The sequence below is a fragment of the Pholis gunnellus genome (assembly GCF_910591455.1).
Source record: "Pholis gunnellus genome assembly, chromosome: 9".
Taxonomy (NCBI): domain Eukaryota; kingdom Metazoa; phylum Chordata; class Actinopteri; order Perciformes; family Pholidae; genus Pholis; species Pholis gunnellus.
The window spans coordinates 11,163,107-11,176,338 of NC_136535.1; the positions used below are offsets into that span (position 1 = coordinate 11,163,107).

Below are 13,232 nucleotides of genomic sequence, written 5' to 3' on the forward strand. Positions count from 1 at the left end.
CGTTATGCCATGTGTTGTATAAATAAGCTTTATTATTATAAATCACAAAATATATGTTTTTAGATTAAATCTGAGACTATATACTGTATATACCTGCGAACTACAGATCGGATCTAAACTTTCAGTTTCGCCGACACCTTTGTATAAATAGCCTATGTCAAGATTGGATTAAATATTCAGAATCTGAAATTTAGGTAATTGTTAGATATTTTGCAATGCTTTTCGTACTACAATATTTAACTAATATATTTCTATTTTCGAAATGTGTCCATATGTTGCAAGTCATCCCACACAGCGATACAAACGTTTGTCCTTCAATAATATTCAGTAACGTCCTCAGACGTTGTTGTTAGTGCTGAATCACACCAACAGATGGAGCCATTTCCCTGAAACACGTGCAAACTGATCACACTGTATCTTCACTCCAATATATTAACATATCACATCACACATGATAAAACATGAATTATTGAGCACTAAACCTTTATACTGAAGAGATATGTTGGTCCACACTAAAACATGTTGTTTATCTCTAAATCTCCTAATTTTCACCATCAAATCATTATTAGATAATTATTGATTACAATGCCATTAAAACACTTTTTAAATTGTTCGATTCATAGGGCACACTAATTAATGATTTGTACACCCCGTTTTAATGATTTACAAGGTTAATAACGAGTCAGCATTAATAGAACCATTATGAACAAAGTCCATCAAATGACCCATAATAATCACCTGATATTGTACATACGTTGACAATTTAAAGTACAAAGACTTTAGTAATGTTATTCATTTTAAATTAAAGACATATTCAATTACTTTTTGCAAATACTACGAGTCCCCTTATTAAATTGAGAAATAAATAGGTATTGAGTTCCTGCCTCCATGAATGGTTTAATTATATTTGCAGGGGTTGTTTAAGGTGGTCTCAAAAGTAGAGTCCAATGAATGTAATACTCCTTTGCCATGTAAAACCCCATTATCTAATTGCAGGATGGTTTGGAATTAAGCTAAGGGGAGATCAATGTCTCTGTGGGATAAGCATCTGCCAAGTAAATAAATGTAATTTCAATCTTTAAAATGTTTTTTGTTCATAACAATGTGTTTTTTGGAACTCTTCTAAGAGGACAAGTTCAAGTCAGATTCTTTATCCACAAACGTACTGCCCATGTAATGTAAATTAAGGTTTCACACAGGTCTGTAATGAAAAATACTATAACTTCCCCATGACATCATGTGGCAGACTCAGTTGTCAGTTATTCTGGCCACTGTGACATAAAAACAATCACAAAAATCTCTTTCGCAACAGGCTTTAAGAGGAGACATGGAACAATCAAACAATCTCAGCATCAGGTAATTCTGTCCTTGGTCTGAAGGAAGGACATCGGGACACTTTGGCATGGAGCCACATGCTCTTTGGTCACCAAAACAGACAGGCAACCTCGAATCAGTTAACTGTTGGTGTCAATTCGAGACAGTTTCATCAAAACAGTCTATTGAGAACTTCAGAGAATCACACAATAGTAGGGTTGCACTGCCTTAGCCTCTTATTACAGCTAAAAAATCCCTATTTGTGAGTAAAGCGGTGCATAGAACAGATGAACTGCGGTCATACAGTCCAGATGAGTCAACCTTCACCCTGTTTTTGAACATGTGTGGTACACTCAAAACAAATGTCTAAAAGGAGAATGTTCCCTGTAAGGTGGAGGGTTCTGGGTGCACTTCCTGGCCAGAATCCCATAGAAGAAACAGAACCCGGTGAACATGAAGCGACTCTGTAAGATTATGTAATGAGCGCGGCCCTTCTGGATGACAGTGCCTCCATCTACAGGGGTCACTGAGTGAACTAATAGGCATGAAAATGAGTTAATACGCATGGCCGGATTAACCTGCTTAGGGCCCCGGACTTAGAATCTGCTGTTTGGGCCGACCCACCTCCTATTGCTTCCTCTGCTGCAAAATGACATGGCTCCATTTTTTTGTGGCGTTGCAGTGATTGGACTAAATTAATTCAGGAATATGAACATTGTAAGCACAATGTGAACTGAAATAATGTATTGATTGTAAAGGGCACTGTTTAGCCTGGTCAGCATGAATGTACTTTGGCCCAAAGAGTACAAAGAAAGGCCCTCTGTCCTCTTCTAGATCTTTTAGCTTTTGGCCTGCCCTCTTGTCCACAAGTTAATCGGATACATTGCTATCTGAAACCATCTCTACACACAAGTCTTTATGTGCCAGGAAGGATTGATTGTATCAAACAGGCTGCATATTGTCCTCATGTGTAACTGATACAGAAAAGGTGGAAGGCCAATGTGGCTTTAAAAAGACTTCCCATCCGCAAAATACTCTCAAATCCATCAGGTGGACGAGTCACAAAATCTGCTTTTTGACCTCAGTAATTTATCAATCTTACTTCCTTTCTGTGCAACCAGAAGTCTTAGTTTATAACAATTTAAGGAACAGTGTGTAGCGTTTAGGGGGAATCTTTTGGCAGAAATAGAATATGATATTAATAAGTATGTATTCTTTGGTGTATAATCACCTGAAAATAAGAATCGTGTAATTGTTACCTCTGAAGGAACGAGTCCTTCATATGTAGAACCGACAAACCAAACTCTGGCTCTAGATGGGGCCATTCACGGTTTCACTTTTTCTCGTCGGCCATTGTAGTTCTCCTCCACGCTTGGCACATGGTAGAAGTGTAAGTTGTTTGCGTTCAGCAGTCTCACCGCTGGATGCCCCAAATCATACACACTGCACCTTTAAAGCTACTATGAGTTGCTTCTGAGCACCACAGTCCCTTTAGGAAGCCTCAGATAAATGGCCTGCCTGCCCCACTTTGTCCTGGTTGTGGTTCTCCTGGGCCTCCCTTCCCTCCAGCGGGCCCAACAATACGACCTGGGCCTTCAGCAGTGTGGTGTAGTGTTGGCTAGCTAGACATTATTCTACAATATCTTTACACAAGGAACTTTTAACTGGTTGTGAAAGAGTCTCAATTTAGCACTGATGCCTTTATATGACCTAATAGAAATGGGGGTTACCAGAGGTCTTGTGTATGTGCAGGAAACCCCAGCAAAGAGAACAACTTGCAGGTTAAATTTCCTTACTGCAGCCTAACATGTATATATAGCCAATAATGGAGGCTATGATACGTGAGGATGTGTTTCAAATGGATAATGAGTGGGTGGCTGAGAGGCAGCAAAGGGAGAGAAAGGCACTGTAATTACATAAGCTCTTTTCCCCATTGGGACTCGAGATCATAGTGATCTGAACGTCTCTATGCACCCGACCGCTTGTTAACCACTTTCAAACCGTCGAACATTTTAATCATCCAACAGAACTGAGGTTTAAAACGTTGTTGTGATCCTTTCATCTATTTCCCCCCCCTGCTACCTTTGCTGCAGTACAACATGTTTTCCTCTGTCGCACGATGCCACCAACATGGTTTGCTGTCACCATAGACTGTATGTAGAGTCACAGGATTGATGATCTTTTGTCTCGCTGTAAAACACAGTTCTCATCATGGGGATAGGGCTAGGGTTGTAATAAAGCGCTTTGCGGTATTTAAATGGAGACATGTGAAATGTCTTCTTTGAGCTCATAATGTTTATGACGCTGGACAATATCACCGCCTTGACCCTTGGCTCACGCAACGTCTCGGCAAGAGGACAATGACACAGAGCTCTTGCCTACATATATTAGGTGTGGCCTTTCAGTGCAGGATTACTGTGGCTTTCCGCACTGTGTTTACAGGATTATATCAGCTTTATGCACGAGACAAGAGGTCTTTAAGCGAGAGGCGGAGGAACACGGCTAATAGGCATGCGTATTTGAGAAAGAGACGACTGCTGATGAAAGTGGAATCATTTTGTTTTGGATGACTCTGAGGGATGACAATGCTGTTTTTACAGCAGTTTTGTTTCCACTTGCTTTATTAAAGCCTCTTAGTTGCTTAAAAGCCCAACTGTTAAGATCTTGCTGTGAAATCAGTGGCTTACATTTTAAACCAAGTGTTTCTGTAGAGTTTAGAAATATTGTGTGCATGAACAACTGACTAAATAAAGCTCTAGCGTAAATTCAGTAAGGAAGACTATACTCTTGCATGCCTAAGCCCGTGGTTTATTTTTCATACACTCCTCAGCATGCTCACTCATGGGCTGTTGATCATGATATCGGCTGTCTAGATCAGCTGGTCTCTTCTATACAATAGCACAACGTCACAATTACATCGTCAGCCTATCATCTTGCTGCTGACTCTCTTGACTATGATTGTCTCTCTACCTTCAGTACGTTCATGCTGCTGTTACGCAACCCTCCACCTCCCCATCTCCGCCCAGTCTTCTCAGATTCATCCATTCTATCATCCTCATCAGCCACCATCACCAGCAGTGTCTGGACTCCACGGGGGGTATTTATCTTGCTGCTGTTCAGGGCAGACGCCCCTCGATTACAAATCTCCCCGTAGAGTCCAAGCGCCAAAGACTCTGAAGACTTTATCATCACATATCATCTGTTTATAATAAACTGTTATATTTTCTTTATCTGACTTGTCTCTCCTGATTGAAATAACTTTCTATATGGAAGAGGAATGAGGTTTCGTAAGTGTTATCAAAGCACCGTGTGTGGAGGCATTGCAAGAAAGACACATTAAAACTCACTATATTAAAACTTGTGTCTTTTATTTTTAGAGTTCGTCACAGACCAATGAAATACTTCACTCCATTGGCTACTTAGGCAGAGAATATACTGTATTATTAATTTCCCAGTTACAAAAGTTTTAAAATTGAAGAGAAAAAAATATGAAATATCATCTTGATTGCAATTCAGTCAGAATTCATTATTGCAGTGGGACATTTCACAATGTCATCACATACTATATTGATCAAAATATTGAAAACACATTTACAGTACAATAAGTCAGTGTGTTTGTACAAGGCACATAGGTTTCCAAAACTAACGGACAGCGTTTGTTACCTTAAATCAGAAAGATGTGCCTGCAAACCACTCAGCTCTTGGTAGCAGTAAGGGAAGAAGTATTTAGATTTTTTTTTTACTTAGTAAATTATTACTAGTAAAAGTAGCATCACCACAATGTAAAAACAGTCGATCAGTCTTGAATTCAACATTTCACATCACTGAAAGTACAGATTTTTGACACAAAAATGTATCAAATAGTAAAAGTACTGATTAGGCAGCTGAATTGCCCTTGTCAGTGTTATATTAACATTATTGTTTATACTGATGTATAAATAAATAATGTTGCGTCTGGTTGAGATGGGGCTATTTTATATCTAGTTTAATCTATAATAATATTTCATATTACATTGATATGAAAAGTTACTAAAAACTACAGCTGTCAGATAAATGTACTAGAGTAAAAAAGGAAAATATTTAAAGTAAAAGCAAAAGCAGCACAAAATGTAAATCCTTAAATAAAGTTGTAGTTATGAGGTACTTGAGTAAATGTGCAAAGTTACCTTGTTATATTTGACCATATGGCTAGTTGCTCAGATGTCGGTACATGTGAATATGTAAAACATTTCGTTTATAATCTCCACCACTGATGTAGGGGGAAACAAATATTATTATTATTATTATTTTTATTCAGTGTGTTTTATTTTCCATCTTATGTCTTATGCTTATTATATTGCTTCTATTTGATCTTTTTTCAATTTATTACATCTTATATAATGTGATTATTTTGCACTTTGTCTCGATGCTTTTAATGGTTAACGAAGCGCTTTGAATTGCCTTATTGCTGAAATGTGCTAATAAACTTGCCTTGCCTTATGAATAGCCTTCCCTTAGCTGCTTAAGAGGATTATAAAATCTCAATATTTGAGAGTATAAATACTGACAGTATGATTTATGTGATACTGTTTTATGAGTGTAGCTGTCACTTAATTATGATACAATGTAAATAAAGAAAAGTTTTTAAAGTCATTCCTCAACCACTCTTCTTTCTTTCCCCATCATATTCTTCACCACTTTCTTTCACAAGCAAGACTCAGGTGTCAATGAAAACAAGTCTTGAGGGCCTTGAATTCTGACAGCAATCGGACGCAGGCGGTCCACCGTGTGGTCCTGTGCTGTCGCTCTGACCAGAGGTCTTTGTCTGGCACCTGTGGATAGGGAGGGCAGAGAGGTGTGCGTGGATCCTCTGCTGTGGCAGTACCAGGCTCACACCCCGGTGACGTTGGCCCAGGCAGGGAAGGAGTCCAGGTCAAACATGGCCTTGCCCCAGCTGTTGATGGCCAGCGTGATACAAAGGATGCCAATGATGTTCATGACTATTCCTGTCCTGGCCTGATGGAGAAGAAGAGCATGTAGGGCTATATTAAAGCAATTGTTGGACATTTTGAGAAATACGCTTGTTCACTTTCTTGCTGAAAGTTAGATGAAATTGATACCGCTCTTGTGTCATTCCGTTAAATAGGAAGCTATACAGCCAGAAGCTGGTTAGCTTTGCTCACCACAAAGACTGGAAGTAGGGGGAGACAGCTAGCCTTGCTCCTTCTAAATGTAACAGAATTCACCTCAGAGCACCTCAAAACCGCACTACTCTACACGCTATATCTCGTCAAACAACAACAAATTAAATGTAAAAATGCCAAGTAGTGGTCTTTTATCAAGGGGTCATGTGCCAGACTAGGTTTTATTCTTACAATGGCAAGTGAAGTAAGCTAAACTAACCTGCTGCGTCTTCATATTTAGCATTAACAAATAAAGGTGTGTTTAGACACAAAGCAAAGCAGTTCTATACAAAATCAACAGAAAGGCACGTTTGGAAATTGCAAACAGACATGAAGACGTGTCATCATTTCAGCTTGAGCAAAAAAATGTACCCATCCGGGGACTTATGATGAGTATTCTTTTCAAACATACAGAGATGGGAGGAGAAAGGGAGTGAGACCTTACAGAAATGGCCGACACAATGGGAGTCTCTGGTGAGTTCTGTGAAGAATTTAAGTTTTAAAGGGAAGAGTTTAGACCAAGAAGTCATTTCATCATCAAGAGGTCATTTCATGCTGTAAGAGGAGGGATTGAGGAATGTGCTGGGAGCGGGGGATGGACGAAGGTGGCTGTGAGCAGAGGTGTCTGATCCTGAAGAACAATGGGTCATCGGCCCAGGAGGGGCTTATTGGAATCCAGCCAATCACTGAGATGATTGATAGGTGTAACATGAGACATTTCAGAGACTCTGGCGGGACAAGGAGCTGTGAATCCCAGGAGAGGATCAGACCTCCTCCTGGCCATGGGGCAGCCATACCTGTCTGTCGTGTGGCCCGAACGGAGCCTCATATTTCATGGATTTATATGTTTGTTTTGTTATTGATAGTGTATTTCGGTTTGTAACTGTTTTTATGTTTGTATGGATAATAAATCCATTAAGATTTTGACTTAAACCTGCTGTTCTGTTTTGGAGGCGATTGAGGAGCACATGGCTAGGGGGGTTGGGAACAGGAGCTTTTGTTTCTTAACAGTTCTAAGATCAGTTAGGAGCATGAGCTGCCATACAAACACACATGCACAGCAACGTAGACTGAGCTAACGGTTCAGCGGTCACATTTTCACACCTTAAGAATGGTATTGATTTTGTCATCTGACTTTTGGCAAGAAAACAAATCACTGTTTTTACCAAAATTAAGAGTCATTCCTTTAACAGTTTCAGGTCACAACAGCAAGTGACTATACAAACGTTCAGCTATCCTTACAGTGTAACAGTGGCCCCAAACTGACAACTTTGCATGTTCAACATCTCATTTACTGAACAAACAAAACAAACTGCTGCCATACTCACCATGTCAGCAACCTTGAGGTATCCGTAGGAGAAGACTATGGCGTTCGGAGGCGTAGCAACAGGCAGCATGAAGGCAAAAGAGGCGCTCAGAGTACAAGGCACCATGACGTACAGTGGATTGATTCCAATGGACTGAGACTGCAATAATCACACAGAAAGCTTCAACAGTCAAAGGCAGTGATGAAAAGAGCCTTCATCACAAAATCCTACACTCCTCCATCTGGCAATTTTTCTGCAACCGTAATCACTGACTCATAAGTCAGAGGGAAATGTTTGCAATTCATTCTTTGCGCAGCGAGAACTCTCATTAGGTGGGTGTAATTAGGATGTAATTCCTGCAAGCTCGGAGCTGAGTCATGATATCTAGAATAGAAACGCTCCACGGGTGCAACGATAATGGCACACTACTAAGATGCAGCAAACATCCCTCTGAATTACATATGCTGCGGCACAGTAGCTTACAAGTGCATTTCTGACATTCAAAATAAACAAAGGGTGAAAAAACGTAAAGTTGTAGTTAGTCTTCTTTAAACTACAGCCTGTATATCAGGTCACCACGATGACAGTGTTTTGTCTTGTCCGATGATTTTTTGTTTGAATCAAATAATAAATATTCACTTGACAGGATGACACATTAAGTGACATACCACAAGCCATGATTGCCATAATGTGTCAATCTCCTCACTCTCAGCTGATCACATGTTCTTTTCTTTCTCTCTTTTCTTTCTATCTCTGTTTTCACACGAGGGTTGGACACCCCCGTGCACCCTACTGGGCTTTGCCCTCAACAAATATCTATCTGAATACCCCTGCTTTGCACTGGCTTTCGCAACCCAGCCTTGGCGTTCTCTCGAGTGCTGGACTAGCGGGCACAGTAATGCCATTCTTCAGCAGCAGCGGGGTGGGCTGTATTACAAGGCACTGGGCTGCATTGGTGTGTTTGGCAGGGTATTAACGAGAGGAGGGGCCTGGGGAAGGGGACCAAACACATTCAGCCTGAATGACCAACTAGATGGGTGACTAAACAAGGAAAAATAGGCCGGCTCCCACTGGGAGTAGTTTCAATGCTGGACTCCAATTGGGGAAATCGGTTCAAAAGAAATTACACTATAGCACTATATTCACCTTGCTGAACCACTGCCGCCAAACATAATTGTCTGTCTCCTGCAGTCTGAGATCATGCCTCTGCTTCTGCTTCTCAACATATTTCACTTTCTCCCTGGGAACTTACCATTGAGGCTAAGACAGGTAGGAAGAGCGTTGCAGTTGCCACATTACTGGTGCACTCTGTGAAGGTAGCAATCAGCAGGCATAAGATGATAGCAATTGCCCAGGGAGGGATGCTTTGCAGGGGAGTCATTTGATCTCCCAACCACTTTGAGAGTCCTGATTCCTAAAGAGAGAAAGATATCAAATGAAACGTCTTTTCTGGAAATGAAAATAGTCAACATTTGCTCATTTACTGTGATTAAACTCTTAATTCAGGTTTGTGCATCCTATACAGCATCCTTTGAAATATTACTCAGGGGTATTTGCAGCATAAATACGCAAAATAAATAAAACTAAAGCAACACATTCCAGGGGAAACATTTGATCTAGCAGCAGTAGGACATTTTCAGTTTGCATAGCTGCAACCTAAAACAGCATTAGGAGAGTACACCTTAAATAACTAGGCTGATTTGGATGCAAATTCAAATTAGATTCAGTGTGACAATGGCGCACTTTGCCACCAACAATAAAAAACACTATTCAGAGAGGGTTTTACATAATGTAAATACATTGAATGGCTATTGCTGAATAAAAATCTCAACAATCAATAGCATAACAAAAGGGGTTTGATTTTATGAAAATCTTTTACAACTTGAAACACAGCCGACACTTACTTCACTGCCCTTGGCCAGAGCAAAACCTCCGCCAAGAAGAAGCACAATGCCCCATGGCAACTTCTTTTGGGCAACTTTCCAGGTGAGCAGAGGTGGAGTTGGGCCAACAGGTTGATGGGGTGCTACAGATCCAATAAATCCAATGTCAGTATTGAATCATTGCACAGTCTCCAGCTCTCAAGACTTGGATATAGCTGTATGATACGTAATATATATATGTACATCCAGAATGATAGCTCACCTGTGTCAAAACTGTGAGTCCTCCACGAACAGAAGCGTGGGGGTCTAGACGGCAGAACAAAGAGAAGGACGGCAACGAAGATTGCCACTGTGGCATCTGTCACATACCTGAGAAGTGGAGCGTTGAGGGAATGAACAAACTTAGAAAGTGTCTTTAAAGCAAATAATACAAAAGTCCTAAACTAGATTAATGTCTGAGTGAAACATGGGGTTTATTATTGTATACAAACTCTGCTTTGGAGTTGAAGATATGTGTCGCCCAGCCGTCGACAAAGCCTGGGTCCCTTGAGAACCACAGCACCACCAGCAGAACGAAGACACCCAGGACACTGATCTCTCCGAAGGACATGGGCCCCAGCTGGCGATGCTCCTCACGGATCACATTATAGGCAGCAATCTCCTTCTCTGTCTTCACAGCCCCACAGCCCCATGTCTTCTTAAAGCTAGAGGGATCACACGGGAAAGAAAGCCTTTGTGTCACCTTCACACTCAATCACACTCCTGGTGCGGTAAAGGTTTCTTGATGTGAATTCAAGTCTATGTCACTGCAATTAAGCTTTAACCGTCACCAAACTCACTTGAATCCCATGAAGACAAACTGCAGCCAAAGCCAGGCCAGTGTGAGCATGAGGATCATGTTAGGGAAGGCAAAGCCGAACCAGGAGGCAAAGTTAATCACGTCCCCGTTTTCAGGAAAGAGTCTAAGGAAAACAACAACGGAATTATTTCATTAAAACATAACAGGGTTGTAACTAATAGAACATGACTTAACAAAGCTTTGAGGAAAACACTCACTGGTTCATCTGGCCCATGAGCACCAGATTGGGACCGGTTCCTGTCAGCGTGGCGGTGCCTCCGATGCTGGCAGCGTAACAAACGCACAGGGTCATCCCTTTGCACATTTTCCGCTTTTCTGCCGCATCTTGTTGCATGGCAGCCTCCGCCGTCGCATCCAAGAAAGTCACCACCACAGGGGCTTCAAACAAAGAGAAAGTTATGAAAAGAGCTACAAACAAACCTAGTTTTACAAGCAGTGAAAGCGTATCACAACACCGCGCGTAAAGACGTCCATGGCTCACCTTGGCTCTCACTCTGTCTCTCTGTCTGTGGAGGCTGTTTACTGTTCGTCTCTGATGTCTGGACCTGCTCCTCTGAGCTGAGGATCTGAGGTATCTCTGCCTCGCTGTTGTTGAGCTGCTTGAGCACTGCTTGGACAATAGGCACCATCATGGCTGTGGTAGCTGTGTTACTGATCCACATGGACAAGAAGGCTGTCACACCCATGAAACCCAACATCAAACTGCAGATGAAAAAAAAAAAAAACATTAACACGATTCGTGGCCTTGGATGGGAAGAGGTCGCCCAGAGTGTATTACAACGATCAATAATAAAAAGAGAGAGAAAAAGACTTTTATGATGCCAATAAACAACTTGAAGATAGTTTCTTTATCTATATCAGCTGTTTTGATATCATAATTGATTAGATATGCTTTGGAAATGTTGTTAAAAGGTGAGAGGCCAAACAGAGAATCTGCTGTGTGGGCGAGCATCTGAGCCACTCACAGCGCTGGTCGCACACCAACGAGGAGCAGCACCCTCAAGGCGATGCGCTTGTGCAGGTTCCAGTGCTCCACGGCTACTGCGACCAACAGTCCCCCCACAAACAACAGGTTTGTGTCCTTCAGGTACTGCATACACACCTGGGTCACACAGAGTGAGATGTGTGTGAACAGAAATCCATCCCTGGCGGAGTCAACTCAACACACTGCTGCAGTTTGTTTTCACTTACATCTTTGGATCGCATGATGCCAAACGCGGGGAAAAGGATGGCCGGGAGCAGAGCTGTTATGGCCAGCGGTAGGACTTCTGTGCACCAGTACACCGCCATCAGGACTATCACATAGGCGCATTCTGCCTCCTGCACAAAGACATGTGATCACATACCGGTAACATGCACAAACACAAAGACTTGTAAAGTCAAAGACAGTTTCTGTCATCAGTGAGTGTTACATCATTTTTAATGGGACATTACTATGTTTCAAAGGTTAAAGATAAGTGTGCTTTTAGTCCTATTGTTTCGGGTCACCTGAATGTACACTTCTGAGATAAACACCCCTCGGATTATTATTACAAGTCATATTCATTTGTTTCATGTTTTATTGCTCTGCAGTAATAAAACATTGTTTTTCAGCCTTGGTTGCTTTGATACTGTATTGTCGCCGTTGTTCATGGCAGCTTTGCATCGAAGTCTTATGTCTGTCATAATGTTCATGTATCATGTGTGCACGTCTCTGTGTCCCATGTAGCGGTGGCAACGTGGACAGATCTGACTCTGTGTTCCCACGCTGGACATGACCCTTCATGTTAACAACAAGGAGTTAAAATAACAAGACTTCAGAGCGCTCCAGCATTACGCCACACCGGACAGTTCTCATGCAATTTGCTCGCCAGTGCAAGTGCATCAACAGGTGCAAAAGAGAGAGAACCAGTGCAAATCAGATTCATTCATTTAAACGGCATTTGAATGCAAGGAAATGTCTCTGTCGCACAAAGGTTTGCGGATGAATTTAGTTCAGCGTGTTAAAACTGCGCGCACACAAAATGAAATGTCTCCCTAATTAAACTAAATTAAAGAACTCGGAGTAGAGTAGCCGGTGTTTTGCCAAATGGTATCCAACATTGTCATCATTTCACGCCAAAATCACCAGGAGTTTGTCGCGTTTATCCACTTTTGATAATTTGGTAAAGTTACATTTAAATAAGTTAGTTACATACCGATGTCCCGATCACTAAAGGCAGTGGAAGAAAAATTAACGGGGCTGAGAAGAGGATCAGCTCATTCTTAACAGAGCGGAGATATTTGAAGAATGCCATCCTGAAGGAAAACGGAGAAAAGGAGGCTGTCGCACCGTGGATCGCGCTTTTGACTAGCAGACGAGAGGAGGAGGGGGGAGTCCCACATCACATAAAGGGGAGAGAGAGAGAGAGAGAGAGAGAGAGAGAGAGAGAGAGAGAGAGAGAGAGACAAAAGAGCTCTTACTGATTGATTAATTCTCCGAATTGACACAAAGGTTCTTCCAGATCATCAGCAAACCTCCAAAAATAAAATCACGTAAAATGGACAATACTGGCTGCACTGAGTGAACTTGATGAACAGTCGAGGAACTTGAGGTTCCTTGACAGGTGCTTATTATCAGCCGAGACCATTATTACCTCGGCAACTTCCTTACCGAAGTGAAGGGGATTTTGGCAGTCGTAGCTCTTAAAGAACCTCTGCAGGGCAGCAATTGAGTTAGTTTATTATT

General features: G+C 41.6%; 1 protein-coding gene across 1 annotated transcript; it reads right to left on the minus strand.

The window, feature by feature from the left end:
- Nucleotides 1-4,661: 4,661 nt before the first annotated feature.
- On the minus strand, nucleotides 4,662-12,932 carry slc13a5b (solute carrier family 13 member 5b). Its single transcript, XM_079166988.1, has 12 exons — nucleotides 12,703-12,932; nucleotides 11,717-11,845; nucleotides 11,491-11,627; nucleotides 11,007-11,227; nucleotides 10,723-10,903; nucleotides 10,506-10,628; nucleotides 10,158-10,370; nucleotides 9,929-10,035; nucleotides 9,688-9,809; nucleotides 9,036-9,197; nucleotides 7,805-7,942; nucleotides 4,662-6,309 (listed from the first exon to the last, which is right to left on the minus strand). The coding sequence occupies exons 1-12, from the start codon at nucleotides 12,799-12,801 to the stop codon at nucleotides 6,184-6,186; spliced, it is 1,758 nt and encodes a 585-aa protein (XP_079023114.1). The 5' UTR covers nucleotides 12,802-12,932; the 3' UTR covers nucleotides 4,662-6,183.
- Nucleotides 12,933-13,232: the final 300 nt, after the last annotated feature.

What these genes read in the sequence shown, in the direction of transcription:
- slc13a5b (XM_079166988.1), bottom strand. Translation starts at nt 12,801, where the DNA reads ATGGCATTCTTCAAATATCTCCGCTCTGTTAAGAATGAGCTGATCCTC. An exon ending in CTTTAGTGATCGGGACATCG is followed by an intron (nt 11,846 to 12,702) that starts GTATGTAACTAA and finishes GTCTTTGTGCAG; the next exon opens with GAGGCAGAATGCGCCTATGT. An exon ending in CTCTGGCCAAGGGCAGTGAA is followed by an intron (nt 9,198 to 9,687) that starts GTAAGTGTCGGC and finishes TTCTCTCTTTAG; the next exon opens with GAATCAGGACTCTCAAAGTG.